Below are 23,610 nucleotides of genomic sequence, written 5' to 3'. Positions count from 1 at the left end.
CATGAAGCCTGGAAATCAGGTTTCATCTCTAAATAGGAGCCACACATTGCATAGAACATGTACAAAATATACTGTCTCTGACCAAACAACTGTTATTGACCTTGGGGAAAAAGGAAAAAATAAGGCAAGTGTGGAATGAGTTATAATGAATGTAAGTAATAAAATGGGCCCAAGTGCACCATCTCAGAATACATTCTGCCTGTTCTTATATATATATATATTAACTTCAGGCCAGATTTCCAGGCTGACTACAAGAAAAGTAGACTAGTTCCCAAATATACCCAAAATATATTGAAAGATCTTTTCAGGGCAGAACTGAAGAATTAAAGAAGCAGTTTAGGTTCTACGGGGCCCTAAATCAGTGAAATGCCCAGGGCTTCAGTTTAAGACAGTCCTGAAGAGGACATCCTAATGACCAGAACTGATAATGACAAATGAAGGTTTTGTTTTAAGGCATGTTCCTGAGGTTTGTTTCTGTACATACCGCCACTAACACATCTGTAAAGCATGATGGGATTCATTAGCTGCGAGGAAGTCAACGAGCACAAAAGGTGCCAATGTCACAATAATCGTCAATACACTAACCGTGTCCTAAGAAAACTATTCTTCACTATAACAGAACTCACCAAATAAAACAATCACACAAGACTGTTTCAGTGCGCAAGCTTAAGAGCACCAATATAAAAGAACTATCTTTATCCAGTATACCAGTTTACTATTTAACCAAATTACCGTGCCCCTTCCTTTCATGGTGTGTCTTTACGTCGCTACCTTTGTATTATTTATCTTTTTTTTTTGAAAATCTCAATCTTCCATTACTCCTGTGGGAATAGATAGATTCCACCTATTTCCTCAACCTTCTTTCTACCCGATACTTCCAGAAAACAATATTTCAGGACCAAAAACATAACTGGTATGTGATATTAACCCCCCACACACATATTAAGAAACCCTTGGAGTGACATTTCAGATATGAACGTGAAAAAATATATAATGTTGAATAATTTAAACCTCCATATCTTTGCCAATTGTATGTTAGCTTGTCAGTGTTGTGGATCGCAAATCATTTATTCTACAGAAACCACTAGCACAAGTGTTATGTTTTTTAAAAATGGCGTATGACCTACCACGCACACTAAATGCAAGGGATAAATCCTGATTTTCTTTCAATCTATTTATATATATAAAAAAACAGTTTAATGTGCATATAATGGGATTGTTCATCACATCTACATTCAGTGCATTTTCACAATAGTATCTCTGCTATTTGAGCTTAGTGGCAGTGTTCCAAACCTGTGCAGCACATTGTTGGGGGACAAAGGGGAAAAGAATCAGCTTATTCATTCACGTTTTGCCCTTTGTATTCGTACACGCGTGGGTATATCGAGGTAGCTCAGTTGCGCGTTGAACTATGTACTGCACATCTGTCCATCACTCGGTCCTTACTTTTCCCTTTTTCATGCCAGATTATAAAAATACTGGTGCTTCTTTCTTTTTTTTTTTTGTTTCTTTTTCACAATGTATAAAAAAAAAAAAAAACACAACAGATTTATTTTAAACAAAATATATATTCTGCATGTGCGGCTGGGTAATCAAACTTCTGTTCCATCGTGTAGATTATTGTGGACTTTGACTTCTAGATTAACCTGCTTCACCTTGACGCCTTTAACTTCATAGACGTCTTGGTTGTCGTTGAGGAGATTAATGTTCCGCACAGTGCAATGCTGCCTGTTGAAATTCTTCTCTGCCAGGTTTATGTTTTTCCTTGAAGCCTCCACCTTGGTGTTAAGTGGATATTCCTCTGCCACATCCCTAGGAGGCATCTTCTTTTTCTTTCTCCTGCACTTCTGCATTATAAGGCAAACAGCCAGGAGAACGAGCACCAAAAGCAATATGGCTGCAAACGCACTTCCGATGGAAGCCCCTGTCTGAGAAGCAGAAACTGCAGCTGTCTCCATTTCTAGACTTAATGTCTTCATGTTGGTTCCATTCTTAACCTGGTCTCCTTCATTGTCGTATATCAAAGAATCATCCAGCGTGAGCCTCCCGTTTTTGTCTACCAGATCTCTACGTCCACGGCTCAGCTGATAGGTTAGTGAACGCTGTACTCTGGGACCTGCCATTGTTTCTGGGCCAATAATGTAGATTACTTGAAGATACCACTGATGTCCAGTTTCAACCTTCAAGAGAAAAAAAAATAGCAGAAATGTCTTAAAATCATATGTTTTCTACTTATGTTTAGAATCCATAAGTAGAAAGAAAACGTTTAGCCTTACAATTAACATTTTTTTCAACTTACTATTAATTTGATGATTTAATAATTGTTTGGGGTAAGTACAGAGTTGGGTTAAAACATAGATCTTCTGATGGTAAACCAATATTTACTTTTTATTATTGAATAATTTAGGGTATATTATAAACATGTTTTTGGTCAGGAAAGTTTTTTTTAAATATATAAGGGGTTTTGGGCTGGTGGTACATTTGCAGGCACTATAAATAACTTTGCTGTGATAGGAATAGCCACCTACGTAATAACGTATTCCAAGTGCATTATTATACTGCCACACAACGAAGTTCTACCTGATCCACATGGTCAGTCAAAACAAACCAGATAAGACAGACTATGAGTCTCTTTACCTTGTACAGAGCATCAACTTTCATAGTAAATCCATCCACCCCTGGCATGCTGTTCATGGAACTGAGATCTGGTGAGTCTGACACAAAGCAAGCATCAAAGGGGACATCATGGAAGAACTTTTCAGTCACTTCCGGCTGGTGGCGGTCCTGTGGTCAATGTGAACAGAATATCTTTTCACTATATATAAGATTTTTTTAAATAACATTAAAAGCTGTATAACCAAGAAAGAATCTGTCTCTTTTTTTCAAACATTTCTGTTTTCCACATATCTTTCTGCATATTATACTCAAAAAAGTTTTTTTGGAGTGAGAATGTAAATTTCAAAGGTAATAATTTATGTATATATATTTATGTATATATATATATATATATATATATATATATATATATATATATAAAATGTATATATATATAATACATATAACATTTACAAATACTTTCATACACAAAGCTTCAATTTAAAGAATCAAAAAGGCACTTCAGGGAAGCAGGGAATGAAAAGACAATTCCTTTAACTACATTTCTCCCAAAAAGAGCCATGCTAACAGCATCTACCGGATTTCTATTTAAAACCAGGAGGATGCGTTCTCCTCACCCATGTGAATAATTACACTGCAAGATTTCTAAAGCATGGTACAGCAAGGAATATATATATATATATATATATATATATATATATATATATATATATATATATATATATATATATATATTGTAGGGGACAGCTCACGCATGGGGCGGCAATGACAGTTTCACACAGGTTTCCAACGTAAAAGCGCGTTTATTTAGATGTTGTAGTCACAGAGCACCTTGTAAACAAAACAAACTATAAGCCTGTCCGGCTCTAACTAAACAGCAGGATACCTCTCTAGCAGCCTAAGGTCTGTCACAAAGCAAAGTAACCAGTTTTGTATGGGGTAAAGCTTCATACCTGGTGGGCTGCAGCGCTGGCTGTAGCTGCTCCTTCATTCAGGTTCTCCCTCCCCTTGCAAAACAGCCCTCTCTTTTAAGGCTTCCTCCCCAGTAACGAGCTTAGGAAGCCTCACCTGAGAGCACCTGGGTTTGCTACCATGCCTGGCTGAGGTAACCAGGTGAGATATATATACCATCAACCACGCTCCCATACACTTTACCACATATCCCCCCCGTCGACTCCAGACCAGAGGTCTGGACAGCGTCAGCAACCATACAGTACACCCTGGACAACGCATCCGCATTCCCATGTAACTTCCCTGGTCTATGCTCCACTGTAAATCTAAAGTTTTGCAAGGAGAGAAACCATCTCGTCACTCTTGCATTCCTCTCCTTATTCTGTTTCATCCATGCCAGAGGAGCATGGTCAGTTACCAACACGAATTCCCTGCCCAGGAGATAATATCTCAGAGACTCCAACGCCCACTTGATGGCGAGACACTCCCTTTCCACTATGGCATAATTTTCCTCGGCTGGGGTCAGTTTCCTACTCAAGAACAGCACTGGGTGTTCTTCCCCATTAACCACTTGTGACAAAACTGCCCCCAAACCTCTAGCAGACGCGTCTGTCTGAACCAGAAACGGTTTCCTAAAATCAGGGGAAACGAGCACTGGCTGGTCACACAGGGCAGACTTCAGACTCTGAAAAGCCCTTTCTGCCTCGGGGTTCCACTTTACCATCACTGACTTACCACCCTTTGTTAAGTCTGTCAATGGTGTGGCCATGGAGGCAAAATTGGGCACGAACCGACGGTAGTACCCGGTTATGCCAAGGAAAGCCCTCACTTGTTTCTTTGTTACTGGCCTAGGCCAGTTCTGTATCGCCTCAATCTTATTGATCTGGGGTTTAACCAGCCCCCTACCAATGATATAACCCAGGTATCTTGCTTCCTCCAGACCCACTGCACATTTTTCAGGGTTTATGGTTAGGCCTGCATCACTAATGGAGTCTAACACGCCCTGTACCTTACCGAGGTGACTTTTCCAGTCAGACGAAAAAATTACCACATCGTCCAGGTAAGCAGCGGCATAATCACGATGTGGTCTCAAAATCAGATCCATCAGCCTCTGGAAGGTAGCAGGGGCCCCATGTAACCCAAATGGCATCACAACATACTGGAACAGGCCCTCTGGAGTGGAAAAGGCAGTCTTCTCTTTAGCCTCCTCAGTCAACGGTATCTGCCAATAGCCCTTTGTAAGGTCAAGTGTTGTAATGTACCTTGCCTTCCCAAGCCTCTCAACCAGTTCATCCACTCGGGGCATGGGGTACGCATCAAACTTCGAGACCTCATTTAATCTCCTGAAGTCATTACAGAACCTCCACGTCCCGTTGGGCTTTGGGATTAGCACTATGGGGCTTGACCATTCACTAGTAGATTCCTCAATAACACCTAATTCACGCATGCGCCTGACCTCCGTGGATACCGCCTCTCTACGGGCTTCTGGTATCCTGTATGGCTTCAGGTTCACTTTACTGTGAGGCTCAGTTTTAATATGGTGTTTTATGAGGTGGGTACGGCCCGGTAGGTCCGAAAACTTGCGTCTGTTTTCCTGCAGGAACTCCCTCACCTCCTGCTTCTGGGGCACTGACAGTGCCTCTCCTATTGTTACTGGGGGAACTGGTTGCCCCACTTCTTTGACCCCTGCCTGGGTCGCCCCCAAAGACTCCCGCTCTTTCCACGGCTTGATCAGGTTTACGTGGTAAACCTGGAAGGGTTTTCTCCTGCCCGGCTGATGGACCTTGTAGTTCACCTCACTCATCTTCTCTACAACCTCATAGGGACCCTGCCACTTGGCTAAAAACTTACTTTCGACGGTGGGCACTAAAACCAGGACCCTGTCCCCAGGATTAAAGGCCCTCAACCTGGCAGATCTGTTATAAATTCTGCTCTGGGCCTCCTGCGCTCTTTGCAGATGCGTTTTAACTATAGGCATCACCGTCGCTATTCGCTCCTGCATCTGAGCCACATGTTCAATAACACTCTTATATGGAGTGGCCTCGGTCTCCCAAGTTTCTTTGGCAATATCTAACAAACCCCGTGGATGTCGGCCATAGACTAACTCAAAGGGGGAAAACCCTGTAGACGCTTGGGGCACCTCCCTGATAGAGAACATGAGGTAGGGTAATAGACAGTCCCAATCCCGACCATCCCTTTCTACCACCTTTTTTAGCATATGCTTTAGGGTTTTGTTAAACCTCTCCACTAACCCGTCTGTTTGAGGGTGGTACACTGAGGTACGGAGGTGAGCGATTTTAAACAACTTACACAGGTCTTTCATGACCCGTGACATAAAGGGCGTACCCTGGTCAGTAAGAATTTCTTTAGGGATCCCCGTGCGAGAGAACATGTAAAACAACTCCCTAGCAATATTCTTAGAGGCCATGTTTCTTAAGGGTACCGCCTCTGGGTACCGGGTAGCATAATCCAAGACAACCAAAATGTATTGGTGTCCCCTAGCAGATTTGACAATGGGCCCTACCAAATCCATGGCAACTCTCTCAAATGGTACTTCAATGATGGGAAGTGGCACCAAGGGGCTACGGAAGTGTGGTGTTGGGGCACTCTTCTGGCACGTGGAGCATGACTCACAATACCTTTTTACTTCTTCATATACCCCAGGCCAATAAAATCTTTGGAGGACCCTCTCTTGTGTTTTATTAGTCCCCAAGTGCCCCCCAAACACATGGTTATGGGCTATGTCCAGCACCAGGTGTCGGTATGGTTTTGGCACCAGAAGCTGTTCCACAATTTCCTTGTTAACTTTGGTGACCCGGTACACTAGATCCCCATTCATGGCAAAATGCGGAAATTTCTGGTCAGCTTCGGGTTCCTGTGGTACCCCATTTACTACCGTGACATTTGCCCGTGCAGTTCCCAGAGTGGGGTCTCTCACTTGCTCGGTCCCGAAGTTACCCCGAGACATTTCTAAATCTAAGACCTGTTGGCCGGGTAGGGAAGTTTCTTCTTCTTCCTCCCCAGCTAACACCTGCAAGGGGAAAGAATCTTCACTATACATTTCGGGTGGGCCTAGATCCTTTTCATCATGCCCCTTACTGGTATCATTGTTCCCAATGGCCGTCTCACCTGACCCATTATTTACAGGGAGGGGTACAGACTCTGCCGGAGTTTGTTCCCCAGCTGCAGAAACGTTCCCCCTTCTCCACAACTCCCAGAACAAGGGGAAATCGCGGCCTAAAATAACCGCATGCATAAGTCTTTTTACAACTCCGACTTCGTAGGTCACAGTTCCAGATGGGGTCACCAACTTAATGGGGGCCACAGGGTAAGCTACAATATCCCCGTGGATGCATAGCACTCTTATGTGCTTGTTCGGCACGTAGTCCATAGTCACAAGGCCAGCCCGAACCAAAGTCACCAGGCTACCCGAGTCCAAAAGTGCCTTCACGGAGCAGTCACCTATCTTCACCATACAAAAATGCGGCTCAGTCTCTGATTCTGGAATGGCTGCACAAACCGGTTCTGCAAACAGGGACTGACGCCGACTAGCGTCACACACCATGGGCTCTGAGTTAAGAGGGCAATAGGCGGCTATGTGTCCCCACTCATGGCACCTCCAGCACTGGGGGGTCCCTGGCCTCCTTAGTAGGGAGCCCTTTCTAGGATTGTGGGGTCCCATGGGTTCAGGATCAGTCTTTTGCCCTTGCCCAAACTCTAGAGCCCTGCTCTCTCTCACATTTTCCCATACACCTCCAGCTGGAACTCTCTTACCCAAAGATGTCGCGGGTCTGACAGTCTTGGAAGGTGTTGGTGCCGCAGGGACCTCACGGAGGAAGTCCTCGGTTGCTATGAACCTTTCCACCATGTTGACAAGCTGCTCAGCAGTTCTGGGGTCTCCATGCCCAACCCACCGTTGTAGCTCCGCCGGGAGGGCGCAGAGGTAGTGGTCCATTACCACCTTTTCCACAATCTGGGCTGGTGTAGTGGATTCTGGTTCCAGCCACTTGCTTACAAGATGAATCAGATCATACATCTGGGACCTGGCAGGCTTGTCCATGGTGTATTTCCAACAGTGGACTCTCTTGGCCCGAACAGCGGGCGTAACACCCAGGCGAGCAAGGATCTCCATTTTTAGTTTTGTAAAGTCCCGGACATCCTGCTCCCCGAGGTCATAGTAGGCCTTTTGCGGTTCACCAGTCAGGAAGGGTGCAATCACTTCTGCCCACTCTGCAACTGGCAGTCTCTCTCTCTCCGCCACTCTCTCAAATACGGTGAGGTATGCCTCAACGTCGGGTGTCATTTTTTGTAAGCCCCGCTGAACGGCCCTCCTCACGTTAACAGTCTCAAGGGGGCTTGTCTCCACTTGTTGGGGCTGAGCCACAACAGTCTCTCTGAGCGCAGCAATCTGCTCCATTAACAGGCGATTCGTTTCCTGTTGTTGGGCCATAGTCTGCTGTTGCGCATGTTGCTGGGCGTGAAAAGCCTCTGCATGAAACTTCCGTTGCTGTTCCAAGGCCTGCTCATGTCTCAGGTTAGCCTGTATCAGCTGCTTTATCACTTCCTCCATTGTGCCAGATGGGCCTTACAGTGCTGCAGCCTTCACTCAGGACATATGCTTCCGGCCCTTTAAATGTCCACAAAATTCAGATGCTGTGTTTTGTCCTGCCGTTGCTCCTAGCACAACTGTGCCCGCATTCTCCACCAATTGTAGGGGACAGCTCACGCATGGGGCGGCAATGACAGTTTCACACAGGTTTCCAACGTAAAAGCGCGTTTATTTAGATGTTGTAGTCACAGAGCACCTTGTAAACAAAACAAACTATAAGCCTGTCCGGCTCTAACTAAACAGCAGGATACCTCTCTAGCAGCCTAAGGTCTGTCACAAAGCAAAGTAACCAGTTTTGTATGGGGTAAAGCTTCATACCTGGTGGGCTGCAGCGCTGGCTGTAGCTGCTCCTTCATTCAGGTTCTCCCTCCCCTTGCAAAACAGCCCTCTCTTTTAAGGCTTCCTCCCCAGTAACGAGCTTAGGAAGCCTCACCTGAGAGCACCTGGGTTTGCTACCATGCCTGGCTGAGGTAACCAGGTGAGATATATATCCCATCAACCACTCTCCCATACACTTTACCACAATATATATATATATATATATATATATATGCATCTGTGTCTAAAATGGGTCTAGATAAACCAGATGAGCAAACAATGTCAGATGTGCAGCACAAATATCTTGGGCTTCAATCAGATTAAGAACAAATTAGCAATTTGTATTTAATGTTCGGCTGTATTCACTCATGTTGTTTTATTGCAGTATTGAAATAGTAAAACACATGCAGAATTCAAATATTCAAGATTTGGAAATTCAGACACAGGCACAGTGAACTTATTATCTACATAAGGAATTTTTACACTACTAACCAAGAGTAGAAAACGGTGCTTTAGGTGCTTATTCGGTTGAATACAACCGTATTGGGGTCCTTCGTTGTAAATGGTTCCGGTCGGGTCAAAGAAAGGCACATATCCATCTTTTCCAGTACAGAGATAGACCTTCTCTAGCTGCAGCTTGTAGGCAGAATTGAGGTTTTGATCAGGATTCCACAGCACTCTACCATATAGGGTTTGACCTGTAAGAGGTTAACAATACAATCAAAAAACAATTCAAGATATAATCAAGGCATGTACAACATGTTAACTATTACTATAAATGCTGACCATGTTCCAATGCATGATGTGGTCTTAGCTGTCGTTTAAGTGTTAATGTGACTGACGTAACGTAACTTAAGTTGCATGGACTTACAGTATACAACCCACATAGTCACTTATTCATTACTGCTTGGGATACTTGTAAGTTGATGTGATCGCATGTCATTTTACATTTTTACCAGTAACGGGCAAGTTCATTAATATAACTGTTAGCCTTTTTTTTTACTTTTTAGGGTGGCTGAAGATGAGGCATCACTGATTTTCATTGTCTACTTACTTTCCTGTTAAACAAAATGTGCATTAAATAGATCTTGCCCCGTACCTGCATTACTTAAAGCAGGGGGTAGGTAAGTAGGTAGGTAGGGGGAGAGGCATGGTTGGGCACATTTTTAACTCCTAATCCAACCAGTCTTGGGTTAAGGGGCGAGAGGGAGGCATAGCTGGACTCAATGTGTGTATAAGTTTTTAATAAGAGATACGAAGTCCCAATCCAAAGTGAGCTTTGGAAGTGGTATTAAAACTTGCATCAGTTTAATTGTGCTGCAGTGGAGTTGAGCATACTTTGCGTTTACTGTAAATGCAAGGCAATAGTAAATATGTGTGCTTCGGCCCACTTGCGCTTAACTGCAGCTGCAAATTATGAATAGACCAACGTCCAAGAATATCGGTTTTTTTTCTCTTATCCATTCTCTAAAAGCGATATAAAGCACTAATGTAACAACCTACAAATGCTTTTGTTTTTAGAGAGTAATAGTTGATCTTTAATAATGTACCTTTTGAGAAGGCTCCTTTATAGTCCATCTCTGCTAGTGACATTTCAGACTTGGAGGGGTCCATCAAGAAGACCTTTTCGTTGTTACAAAGCTGAAACTCTGTATTTAGTGAATATACAACTGGGACAGGCCGATTAGTCTGCTGAAATGCAATGGGAATAAGGAACCTGGAGACAAAGGGAGAAAGAAATATACATGGTATGAACAAACCAAATGGTTTTACACATTGGCCCCAAGATCTCTCTCTAACCTATGTGAAATTGCATACATATCACAAGTACTACACCCGCAGCATTAGGACCAGTTTGCTGACCTTTCCGGAGCATGGGCTGTGCAGGCTAGAGGCTTGTCCCCAGGATCAACCCATGGCTGTGTTGGCTGCACAGTACAAGGGATCAGATAGATGGTATATTCTCCCGAATAGTCTTTCCTGAAATCAGAAACAAGATGTTAGTTCTGGAATCCATGCAAAAATATCCTGTTAAGAACACTCTACCCTTACAGGTCGCCTACTGCCAACAAACCACATTGTTTTCATACAAAACACTTATGTGGCATCAGCTGATTATAAAGACTGGGTTATGATCTCTTGGTAGCATCTAATAATCACACATATTTTTGGGTATGTTTTTAATTCACTGTAACTGATATTAAAATACTTAGACCACATCCCTGAATTTACCCCCTTCCCTTACCTTGACCCAACTTACACACCAGCTTGGGCTTACCTGCTGTATGAGCTGGTTGCTCTCCATAATTGATATGGAGAATCAAACGTCTGTGCGCTCCACAAAGACTGAAGGTCAAACTCGATTCCACCCAAGTGGTCTGGGGACATGATATGAGATTTCACATCTGGAAGCGTGTGGTGTTCCATGACAAACTGGCCTGCAGAATAAATATTACATGTGGAAACAGATCTCCAGGATAGTTTTTACACAGTACTTGCCACCTGCAGTGGTTGCATATAATAAGCTACTCATAAAAGTGTGTTAATCTGACATTAATTTTTTTTTGTATTAAGATATCATATGCTTAGGAGTTAAACACAACCTTAGTAAGATTACGTGTTACAAGTAAAACAATTTTTTTTACATTTTATTTGCTACCATACAGCCAACAGGAGACGCCACAATGAGCTTCTTTGTTATGTTAATAGGCAAGTTTAAGCACAGTTATGGCACCAGAAAATGGTTTGCTAGGAAAAACGCTATAAATCCTGTAGTCTCAGTCTCAATAACCTATGTATTTGCTTTCTTACCTCTGAACTTAGCGTGGGTTTTAAACTCGATAACCAGTCGCCCATCCTCTCGAATATAAATCCTTATGATCTGAAGCCTGGCAGATAGCACACTATCTGTCTGAATGCCTATGAGATAAAGCAGACAGATGTTCAGCTGTGTTCACACAAAGAAGAACAGCACTCGCCCCTCTCAGTAGATTTACAGAAACGCCAAATGGCACAACCACCTGCTGTTCTTTCTTTTATTTTGTTCTATATTCATGGAATACAAAAGGTAAAGTAGAACACTTATAAGGCCATGCATCTAAAAAAACTTAGGGTTGCTACTTACTTGGTATTTAAAACCTGAAGCCTAGTAAAAAAATATATATTTGATGTTCAATAGAAAATAATATGGAAACAATAATATGGGCTTTATTTTTCATAGAAAAGATGGCAACTGTACAACCAACAATGCCTGAAGCATAAGAGTTGAATTTTAATGTTCAAAATTCAGGCATTTTCCTCTCTGGATCTGGGCCTTGCATACTGGCAGATCTGCAGTAATATGCCACAGCACTGGTGTCCAAAGTGTGTGGTCCACAGGCTGTCTGCAGTAGTAAAAATAACGTAGGCTTCAGTTTTTATGAAAAGCGTACCACGGGAAGGTGGCCACATGTGTTTTTAGCTTGAGGGATAACAGACAGCAATGCTTTACTTAGTATGCCATTTTGGAACATGTTTGGAATCCTAGCACCAAATCAGTATTTGAGTACCATCTGTGCTAGTTTGAAATATAAGCGTAGGCTTTGAAATCATACCGGTTCTCCAGAGGACAGTGTCATAGAAGAAGGAGAATTCCATCTCGGTGTGATGTTCCAACGATGCCCATCCTCTGGGCGCAGTCACATAAATGTATGACACGTACAGGGGTACATGAACTGTCAGGAACGACTGAGCAGAGTCCCTCACCTACAATGTATTTTAAATCACAAAACTCAAAATCACGTTTCCGTAAGGAGTCACTCAAAACATATCTCTGTTCTGCATGCCATGCTATTAATAGTGCGTTGTTGATTTAGACAACATGGTCCTGTCCTGCGACTATATTGCTCTTGATGCAGGAAGATCCTGCTGGTACCTTTTTTGTAATGCGAGCACAAACCTGGCTGATCTGAAAACTATTGGTAATTAATGGAATTAGCCTACAATTAATTCCTCTTTAAATGGCATGTTCAGAGGATGTTTCATTTTCATTGATCTATTTGTATCACATCTCGATTTAGACATATGTTCATTTTGGTTATTGTGCACTCAGCCAATACAAGTCAATACAGCCAAGACACAGGAAGTATTGTTAAGCACCTGGAAGTCGGCTGTCACAGCTCCACTGCAGACGTCAATGAGCTCCGTCATATCGTAATATGCGTCAAATGTCCAAATGCAACTCTTGAGGTTCAGGTGCTTGTACAGTTGGACAGTCTTTGGCTCTCTCACGGTGGGATCAAATTGGTATGGCCGGTCATATCCTGGACCCACCGCTATGCTGTCATATGTTACCTCATCCAAAAATCCCGCTTCTAGAATAAAGAAAGCAATGAAAATCTCAATTCAGAAAACCATCAAATAAGGTTGTATGAGTTCGGGAAGGGGTGATATAGGTTAGGACATTTATTACCCTAAAAACAGATACGGTCTTATAAAGAAATCTTAATTAAGAAGCAATTGACTGATTTTACGCAAGGAAGAGGGACTGCATTAATAAATCAGGGTAGTGGAGGCGAGAAGAGGTTGGCAAGTTCCTGATTATATTCTTGCAGTGAATAAATACAAGCGGTGTTACTTATTACTTTTCTTTCCATTTCATCAATTTGCTTTTAAATCACTCTATTCTTAGCCAAAAATTGTTCTAGGTGAGACGTTCTGAGGCAAATAATGGTCCAGGGTTATCGATATTCCTATTTGAGTACAGATGAATAAAAATGAACTGATCAGCTGTTTTAGAGAAACACACTTATGGGGAATGTATCTTAATTTGCTATTCTCTGAAACGTATCGCTGCTCTACTGTTAAGTTGCTGCTTGTTGTTGATTGGTTCAGGAAGCCTTTGCCCTGAGGTGGAGGGAGAGAACGTCAGCACAGGGCATTGATTAGAGTTTCAGTAACAATGCAGACAGTCATCTATATGCGACCTTCCAGATATGTGAGTGATAGAAGAGGAGAATTTACAATTATTGATAATTCCCCCTGGCTTATGTGAGTTTTTAGGTTTCCCTGTATTTTTCTAAACAGTTCTGTAGCTTTCTTTCAAATTGTTTGGGGGGGGGGGATAAGAAGTTAATAGGTTTTACAGTAAAAAGTGTTTAAATTAGCAAGTCATATACCTGAAATACCTCTGAGGTCACGAATGGTGACCAGGTTGGAGCATACGTGCTGGTGTCGGTACACAGACTCGGACAACAGGAAGTGCAGGTTGTGTAGCGGCATCGTGGAAATGAGCGGCAACATCCCATCCTGGTGAGGGATTTGTACGGATATATGGATCCTAGCAGAGGAATGAAGTATAAATATATTTATAAAACTCACAGACTGCAGACTACGTACAAGGCCGTGTTAATGGGCTTTACAGATGGAGAACAAAAGTTCCTGTGACTTCGTAATTAAAAATGAGATCACTTTCCTTTCTTACAGCAGATGGCACAAAATTGCTATTTTTCAGACAACAATTGAGTCGTGACTGTGAAACCTTTATACCTAACTTTATTGCTTTAGTAAGTGAGCCTGTGTGCTGGACATGGTGACAATTATCAAAAGCTCCGATGTTCAGGCCACTGACACTTTTTACTCATGTGTTTTGCAAAATAAGCTTTATCAGTATAGGCGCTCCACACAAGAATGCCAAACATTGTAAGAGTGACTGTAGTAAGTTTATGTTAATCATGATCCAATATTGAATTGCGCTTAAGTTTGTTTAAGTAATTATTCTTGTTTAAGATATCATTCTTCTCTTAATACCTGGGCAGGTGTATGTTTTTTTCTGATATTAACTGACTAAATACTGTATGTATATCACAGCCGTGAAATACCGCAATACAGTTGCGGAAATTGTGGACCAACATGGAAATACTCTGATCTACAGAGCATCTATGGCCATCACTTCAGCTGTGCTGAGATCCTGCTGAATACTGTTCAGGGCTTATATCTCTGCCTTCCAGTGTCTGGAGGAATGTTCCGGCCAGCTCTTGGCAGACAAGGATTACCTGTTGGGATGCTCTTTGTGCTTGACATCCAGGTATTTCAGAGTGGCAATAAAAGACTGGGCCTGAAATCCTCTTGCGGTCCCTGCCACCACCGGTGTGTGACATATGGCACTGTCTGTTCCTATTGTGACAATATTGCTTCTCAGTGGTGTTCCCACATGCCCGGCCTTATCCACTGCTTTGGCAACACATCGGACATGGAATCGTCTGCTGAAGTAAATGCTATCCAGGACCTAGAAAACAGATGAAAAAAGAATGTTAACTATACAGTAACTTCTTTTTGGAAGTCAAATTTGTCTCTTATTTCTTTTTTTTTTACTTTTCTGGCAACAGGGGCAGTATGACTAGTCTCTTTACAAAACAAAATGGAGTTACATGTGCGCTTGAATTCATATACAGTTAGCATCAATATAAATATCTTAACTTTGTTCATACTCACCATGTGATTGACACTTGTGAAAGGTGTGGTGTCTGTGATTGTTTCAAAAGGAGATCGAGCGCCATTGGAGTCAGTGGGTGTTGCCACTTCCCAGTTGAATAAGATAGTAGACTGGTTGATGCCAGCTTCTTCACAACGCTCCCTCATCACAGAATACTTGGGAAAGTGTGGATCACATGGTGTGACACACACCAATGGGTACCCAGGAGATGGGGATTTCTTCACCCCCTCTTTGGTGACATCTTCTACATGGTCATAATCGGCCAATGATACAACCTGCAGCCAAAAACAATGACTTGCATTATACACTGTAATAAAACTAAGGTGTATTCACTAAATTAAGAGCTGAATTGAATATCTCACTGACTTGTTAATGTTAGGCGATTTCTTAAGTTATTTTTCAAGTTTAACTAAACCGTATCAGAATCATTAAATAATAATAATAAAAATAATAATAATTTTTTTCCGCACTGCAGAATACCACAAATTTATTTAAGAAAGGTGGAAGAGGTGAGAAGTAAAACTGTAAAAAAAAAAAACATCAGCTTCTCATGTGAATCATAATCCTATTCATATATATAATTATAAAATATTTGTTGATAAAGATGAGCTAAAGATGGCAACTCCTAACTGTGTTGTGATAACAGAATTTATCTGCGTATCAAATATACCCCAGCTTGGCACTTGGGATGCCATGGGGAGTTTCTTTTTTAATTGTGGTGATCCCATGGAATTCTAGGATAGTGGGATATAAAGCAGGAGTACTCACTATAGGGGGTGATGGTAATATCAGGCTTCCTGTTGCCTCTTGGTCGAGGATTGTCACAGTAGCGGTGGTAATGTCTCCAAGCACAGCTTCAACTGGATCATCTGGCCCAAGAACTAATGAGAAGGATTCATGCCACTCCCTGTCTTCATTAGACAGAATTTCCACGTTAAAGATGATATGATCAACACCTGCAAAACCAATGGAACAGAGTGGATCATTATAGTCAGTTATAGTTATGAAACCATTTGGATTCCAGAAAGAATCCTTAATGTGCTAACTTCTTTCAAGTTGTAGGTTTTATTTCATTACATGAATAATATTACAACATAAAATATCAGATTATATGCTTTGTAATGATCACTTTTCATGTTCACTTGAACTTCTGTGTGTATGACCAGGATGGAAATCTACGGTTAGAGCCTAGAAACTGAGACCATTATTGCTTAAACACAGGTGGCTCAATTAATACCAGACAGAAGTTCTGCTTTAAAATACAACCAACTCATCGGGTATAAATAACGTGATATAAAGTTGGATATGTATGAAAAGTGATTCTAGTGCAACATTTGAAAAGTGGTTTTGTCACCATAGCCACCAGTGGTACTTTCTAATTAGCAGACATATTCTCACTGGTTGCTATAGTTTATATTGGATTTTTTGTTTTCTTGTTTTATCACTAGAAGACTTTGTTGTGCCTTTCCACCAGGAAAGAACCACTCATATGTTCTGCTGAATGGTATATCTCTAGCTCAACTGAGTTGAGAGATTTGATACTAAAAACCTTAGGATGCTCCCCTTTATGTATAGAAATGTGTACTTTGGCCACCTGGCATGTGTCACAAATGTCAACCTTAAGCCTCCTTTTAACCTAGATGGCTTTCAATCGACTCTTTTATGAGGTGCAGTGGAAATTTCTAAATTTCTACAAGTTCAACGTGTTTTTTGTTTACTTTTGTTTACTTACCAGGACTAAATTTAAGAACCCGGCTTTTTGGGTAGTAATCGACCCCAGACTGGGCAGATCCATCTCTTGTGCTACAGCGGACCTTTGAAGTTCTGTTTTGGTCTCCTCTTCTGATCACTTTTATATTAAGCGTGGCTATTCCGTCAAGTTCCTGGGGCTCTCGAACTTGGTAAGTGCTCTCTTCAAACTCAATTGTAGGGGCTTTGGGAATGGAAAATGCAAACATCTTGAATTAGTGAGAATCTAAGCTAGAAGTAATTATCAATAGTGTAAGCTTTTAATATAAAAACATATTTTCCATTAACTGAGTATATACAGTGTATGTAGATATATATATATATATATATATATATATATATATATATATATATATATATATACACACACACATATATATATTATACCATAGTTATATTATATGCAGTGTGTTATGATTATGAATAAGCTACATTTGTTAGACATAACAAGATGACATACAGAAATAACAGATGAGCTCAAAAGAGCTTACAATCTGAAGATAAATAGAGCAGCCTCCTAACATAAGTGATAAAGGCTAATACAGTGAGTTCTATGTTTCTCTTAAAATTGGATTCAAGGCATCAATGAAGGGGGTAGGAAACAAATTATTCAGGTTATTGATGCCACAAAGGTAGAAAGATAAATTAATTTAAAATCCATTGTATTGTTTTTGATCCATTTGCTAACAGGTCAAAACGTGTATGGAAAATGTATTTATGTGCCATATATTTACTCCAAATATTCTACACATCCTGACGTTCATTTGATGGATGTTACTAATTCTCCTAAACAAATTGCACTGTAATAAGGTATTGCCATATAATAAGCAATGCTTTGTGTCTCATGGTGAGAAAAATGTATAGTATATCATTCATTCAGTGCTTTCACTCAGGGTATTCCAGCAGTAAGCATCTCACAAAATGAATTAATATATCATTTAAAGGGCATGTTAACATGAAAAATGTCCATGTTTTCTACCTTTCAATATGTCACTGAGCCTCGGAGCTGGAATATATTTATATACATACAAAAAAACAAGGACTCAGCGCATACCCTTATATTTCTTAGCCGCCCACTACATCAAAATACTCCAAAATTGGCCATAGTGTGTGACTGGCCCCGTTTTTTCCTGTTAGATGGGGCTTCTAAATAGTGTTTATAGGATCCGTTATACATATTTACTGGGTGGGTGTGCTGATTCCATCCTTTGTTGTGTGTAAACATGGGTGGATTCAGCAGCACCCCAAAACCTGTATTTATACTCTTCTTAGGTTAGTGCTTCCCAGTGTTAATTACGCCCATATCAATGGAAGTATTTGGGTACCACTTGATTGCATTATAATTTCTGCACCACTCTGTATGTATGTATAATGTACACATCATACAGGGCCAGTTCTAACAGGTGAAGCCCCCAGGCGTTGGCCCTTCATCATGCATAATTAATTTGGTGGGTTTAAGCCTCAAAGCTTCTGCAGTCTTACCCTTTAGTGTACAACTTGCAGAGCACTCATGTTGTGAATGAAATGTTTAACACAGTGTACATTTTGGACGACATCATCATCTTCATATTTAGTGATGTAAGCACTCTTACCATCCTCATCATTTGAAATAGTGATTGTAGCCATGTCACTCTTCCCAATTCGGGCTCCGCTCCAGTGACTTCCAAGAGGATTGCTGAGATAAATCCTAAATTGCTCTTCAGGCTCGAACACCGAGTCGTCGTTGATAAATACAGTACAGTTCTTCACCTGCCACGAGAGTTACCAACGACTGTGAGCAAGCATCTGGTATTTTATTACTGTATACGCGCCGATGCTCCGTCATGCTCAGCAGCCGCTGTACATCACAGAGACTTGCTTTAAAAACGGATAACGAAGCTGTCTGGTTCCATCTATCAGCCAAAGTCCCTAAATCTTAATCAGGTCAGCCGAAGTTTAAAGGGACAGCAGACAGTGTAAGGAATCACCAGCTAACCACATTAAAAACAACTAACAAAAGTACAACAGGATCCAGTATTTCAATTTGTATTACTCTTAAGAATTTTCTGCCTGCACAGCATGGATAATCTACTGTATGCTTTCAATGGGATGAAAGGATATATGCAAATATTGCAAGCGCCGTCTGAAAAGTGCAGGCATTCTTCAATGCATTGGATGAAAAGAAATCTCACATGCATCAATCAATTGAAAAATAATGTCCTTGAAGTTTCAGAGACACTCTATTCATGTTTGAAATGTACACAGCTAAATATATGCATGGCGCTTTTAAGAAAACGATCTAAAATATTCCTATTTAATAAGCGCATGCACAGCTTAAGAAACGTACTTTTTCTCCTTTGAAAAATGTCAGCCGGGAATCATCAGAGTTTCTTCTTTCTTCAAAGTCATCCATCACACGAGCTGTATGAGACTGAGTGTAGCAACGAACTGAAGACTCGTAACTCAAGTCTCCGGTACGTATGACAGGGACATGCAGTACTCCATCTTTCTCCTTTACCATCAAGACATCTTTACTGAACTGCATGCTGGGAACTGCCGATAAAGAATGCACATATTTATGCCGTATTTCAATTCATCTATTGCAACTTCTGTATGGGGAAAGTGTTACACTGGATACATTTCATTAGGTTGGAGGCTGAGCACCAGATTGGGTTTCTATTCAAACAACAAGTTGATGCTTATGGTCAACACTTTGGCAAAGTTTGGCCGGAGACCTTGGAACTATACCTAAAATACACATTTGTTTTTTTATGTTCTTTAACATGGATACAATACGATTAAAGCATCAGTTCTGAATATATAGAACCATGAATAAAATCACATAGAGCTGCAGCCAGGAACTGGCCTCATCCACATAAGCAGTCATTAATGGTATTAATTAAAATTTTAAGCTGCATAATAACCAGTAAACTGGGAAATTATTATTTTTTTGGAGTTTCATCCATGTTAGTGCTATAATAATATAACTTACCATCCTGAAAAGTATCATTAATGGCAACTGTTGCTTGAAATGGTTTGGTAAGCTGTGCCCCATGTGCAGAGCTAAGGAAAACCACAAACGTCTCCAAACCTTCAATCACCGGATGCTGAGCATCGTCCAATATAGTCAGAGTGCAGAACTGAAGGAAAGAAACATACATGATCCCGTAGAATAGCAAACATCTGAATACAAGTTTAGCCAACATCTCATGGTAGCTACTTGAATATGAATCTTACGCACTACGAAAGCATCTTGAAAAAGTGATAACACTACCAAAAAAAAAAAGGTATTACCCCGATTTTCTAAAACAGTTTACTAGTTTGCCTAAATGTAGCATCAACGTAGACTTGTTTATATTTCTATAACAGCAATTCAATATGTATTGCCTTTTATTATGTTATGTTTTTTTTTACTAATAAAAGTTATTGTGGGTAAAGATGATGGAAAACCCTTCCACTTAAATTAAGGGGGTAGTAGAAGCATTATTAAACACTCATCTGCAGACACCAGACAAGCCAGAAGGCTTGTTTTTTTCCCTCAGAAATCTCATGGTGCTTTCACAACCACAAGGGATTCTGGGTAGGCACATGCAAAAAAGGTGCATGCAATGATCACCTTTTGCCTCTATATCCACTTTATACATCGACCCCTTGAGAGTAACTGCCCGCTGTACAAGACCAATTAAAGGCGCTGTTCCACTTAACCAACCACTTAACTGCACTCTCTAGTATGTTAAGCAAATAAACCACAGTAAATCTGTCATTTTATTTATTTTTGAGAATTTTTTTTTTGTTATTATGTCACCTACTTCTGTGTCTTATGACAATTAAGGGCCCCCAGTAAAAAATAAGAATTAGGTCAAATAATAATAATAAAAAAAATGTTTCTGGTAATGGTATTATGAATAATGATAAGTTTTATTGTCCTAGCTCAGTTAATACACAATTAAAAAGCTTACCTCTACTGTTTTTCCTGCCCCAAATTCTATCTTCTTGGAACTTGGGATATAGTCAATCGCAGGAGAAGCAGATGGTGGGTCTGATGGGCGAGTGGCACACCACACAGAAGTGGGAACAGAAAGATCTGGTCCACTACGAATAACAGGAATCTCTATAGAGCCTACAATAAAATGACAAACAATACAAATTAAAAAAAAACAAACAACATAATAAAGCAATTTATAATGTGAACCAAAATGCATACAAAATGTGAAATCCTGATGTCTCTTTTTCTAGATTATATATTTTACTAGCTCAGGATCATTAACCTCTTCTGACCTTCATGATGTAACATAGTGTCATAAAAATAGTGAGAACACATTTCGTTGAACTATACATAACAGAAAAACCTACTAAAAAGTAGGAAAACAAATATTAGTTTACTTTGAGAAAAATGCAATTCTGTATTTAGGATATACTTGGCTACATGGTGGGAGTTTTGCTCTTAAAAGCTTTTACCTGCATCTTCACTGACACTGAAGGTGGCATTTCCAAGGGAGACAGTGGAAGCGTCATTGGGTCCTTCAATAACAACTTTGGCTGTTGCTATGTTTCCAATCCGAGCATTCTCAGATGTGTCAGCCAATGCTATCTCAAATTCCTCTTCTTCTTCATATTCACTATCGTCTATTAGTTTGATGTCACAGGTGGACATGGTAACGCCAGGCCCGAAAATGATGCGGTTCTCGTTGGACATTGTCCTGGACTTGAAATCTGAGCCGGATTCTAATCCGTAGAGGCTGCTGCCTTTAGCGGTTTTTGGAATAGTATAGCAAATGGCCGAAACAATGCTTCCTGGATCACCTGCGAGGAAACACAGTCATGTCTTCATACATTGATCAGCAGGGCATGGCTAGGTTTAACATACCTACCAACATTTGGGACAAGTTGGGACACTTTTATTTACAATGATGTTGTAATAGATGTAGCCATGTGTGTGTTGGGGGGTTACTTGACTTTTTACAGGACCGTATCATCTTTTCTGTAATGTAGTAAGGCCTTAGACGTGTATGCATCATTTTATTGTTAATTCAGTGGATATTATTGTGACTTTTACAACTGTAAAAAAAGATGTGACTTGTATCAAGCAAATAATAATATAATAAATGAATAATAATATAATAATAATAAATAATAATTGTAATTACACATCTAGCCATGAATTTTACAAAAAATACTCTTGTTGGTCTAGTTGGCCAAGAGGTAGCTCTGCAGGTGTGTCTGAACTACAACTTTCAGATAAAGTGCAGATAATTACTAATACTAATACAAACACTGCTACTACTAATATTATTATTATTGGTATTATTACCTTTAGTTATGGTTTTGTGTTACTAGTCGCTGATTAGTTCTCTCTTTGCTCTTTCTATGGCCCATCAATGGTGTCTATTTTAGTGAGGACTATCCTATGTTTAATTTAGCTGGCCAGCTAAAAAGTTGGTGTTCGAACGCGATTTTCTGGCAGATAAGTTAAAGGACTGTTTGACTGGGCCTGAACTTCAGTTCTAAAGCTATCAATACTTTCACATTTGTATGCTGTACACGTTTCCAGGTTTCGTTATTCATTTTAATCTGTACAATAATATTGCTGCTATTTCCTCTGAACAAAAGTAACGCTTGCCTGTCTTACCAGTTTCTAATATAGAAAAACTGAATGTATAATATGAACCTCAACTATTTTTTTTTTCTTACATTTTTCATTTAAATTTTCTGCAGGCTATAAAAACGTTTTTACATTTAAAGAAGCAATTTTGGGGCACCTCAAATAATGGAAATGATGTTTTCAATCAAGGCAAAAGAAACCCATTCATCAAGAATATAGATAAAATACAGAATAATATTTCAAGCAATGGATGTTAATATTTAAATAGGCCATGGCGGTAAAATTGCCTTTCGCCAGCGACTGGTCACAAATAAAAAATGGATTTGCTGCGGTGAGATCACCTCTGATTTATATATCACAGTCGGAGGGAATAAACTAATTTACAACCAGAAATAACGATAAAAAACTCTGTTCAAATACAAGATAATTGCACAGCAATCTGCTGAATAAATACAAACAATACTTTTATTGGTGTGAGGAAACATTGGTAGATCAGGGGCACAGTCACTTGTCCGCCTGTGATTACCAGATCTCATCAGTGGTACATTTGTTAACAGGCACCCTGTCCATACCCGAGAACTCTCAGTTTTTGATCCTGAGTCTCAGGATTCTTGCCCAATCTCTCTCCGGGCGAAGTGGCAGATTCTCAGGGTTACACCGTCTTGAGCTGACTCCTTCCTATTAAGTGACCCAGTTAAGTGTATCTTTAAATAATGATAAGTCAAGATTTGTATGAGGACCGGTACTAGAGCCATTTGGGTAACACATTTGACGAGTTGCTACATGGAATCTTTACCATCGGCTAACAAAGGAATCAGCTAATTTAAAAAGACCCCAGGTATGACCATGTCTTCACAAAATAGCACCTATTTAATTGAGTCTGCAGACAGATTTGGAGGGCATAAATGGGCTGCGAATTCCTGTGATTACAAACCTGCCTCCTCCATCCGGAGAACAGGGTACTTTTTCCCACAGTATCGGCACACTGCTCTTAATTCTGGTAGCACACATGTCTATATGGAAGTATTGAAAGTGTTCTTTCCATCTGTGTCAAAATGGCCAAACTTTTTAATGGTGCTTGACAAACAGCTACAACCAGGATTAAATGTATCTAGATTGGGGCCCTTTAGTCAGAACTAAACATCATTAACAAGGAACAGTCGTTTCATTAATCAAAATGTGAAGTAAAAAAAAAAAATAGAAAAAAAATATGTTGAAAATAAAATGGATACATGTTTTTATAAATGTATTTTTCCTTTTTTGAGGCAGACAAATTGTGCAGGTGTCTCTAGTAAGGTAGTGGAATGGTAGACC

At 40.4% G+C, this 23,610-nt stretch overlaps 1 protein-coding gene across 1 annotated transcript in view; it reads right to left on the bottom strand.

Moving 5' to 3' along the window:
• Positions 1-858: 858 nt before the first annotated feature.
• FRAS1 (Fraser extracellular matrix complex subunit 1) overlaps positions 859-23,610 on the bottom strand; it is a 171,796-nt gene continuing 149,044 nt past the window's right edge. The window contains exons 56-74 of the mRNA XM_053461676.1: positions 21,153-21,497; positions 20,654-20,814; positions 19,687-19,834; positions 19,042-19,247; positions 18,308-18,464; positions 16,699-16,899; positions 15,735-15,922; positions 14,966-15,241; positions 14,527-14,759; positions 13,651-13,811; positions 12,632-12,846; positions 12,088-12,238; positions 11,306-11,413; positions 10,773-10,932; positions 10,358-10,474; positions 10,045-10,211; positions 8,987-9,192; positions 2,638-2,784; positions 859-2,180 (exon numbers count right to left, since the gene is read on the bottom strand). Of these exons, the coding sequence (XP_053317651.1) occupies positions 1,593-2,180; positions 2,638-2,784; positions 8,987-9,192; positions 10,045-10,211; positions 10,358-10,474; positions 10,773-10,932; positions 11,306-11,413; positions 12,088-12,238; positions 12,632-12,846; positions 13,651-13,811; positions 14,527-14,759; positions 14,966-15,241; positions 15,735-15,922; positions 16,699-16,899; positions 18,308-18,464; positions 19,042-19,247; positions 19,687-19,834; positions 20,654-20,814; positions 21,153-21,497 (3,935 nt within the window). The 3' untranslated portion in view covers positions 859-1,592. The remainder of the gene's footprint in view (positions 2,181-2,637; positions 2,785-8,986; positions 9,193-10,044; positions 10,212-10,357; positions 10,475-10,772; positions 10,933-11,305; positions 11,414-12,087; positions 12,239-12,631; positions 12,847-13,650; positions 13,812-14,526; positions 14,760-14,965; positions 15,242-15,734; positions 15,923-16,698; positions 16,900-18,307; positions 18,465-19,041; positions 19,248-19,686; positions 19,835-20,653; positions 20,815-21,152; positions 21,498-23,610) is intronic.

Source organism: Spea bombifrons, chromosome 1 (genome assembly GCF_027358695.1).
Source record: "Spea bombifrons isolate aSpeBom1 chromosome 1, aSpeBom1.2.pri, whole genome shotgun sequence".
Lineage (NCBI taxonomy): Eukaryota > Metazoa > Chordata > Amphibia > Anura > Pelobatidae > Spea > Spea bombifrons.
Note: the sequence above shows the minus strand (reverse complement) of the source record. Positions and strands in the feature narration are given on the sequence as shown.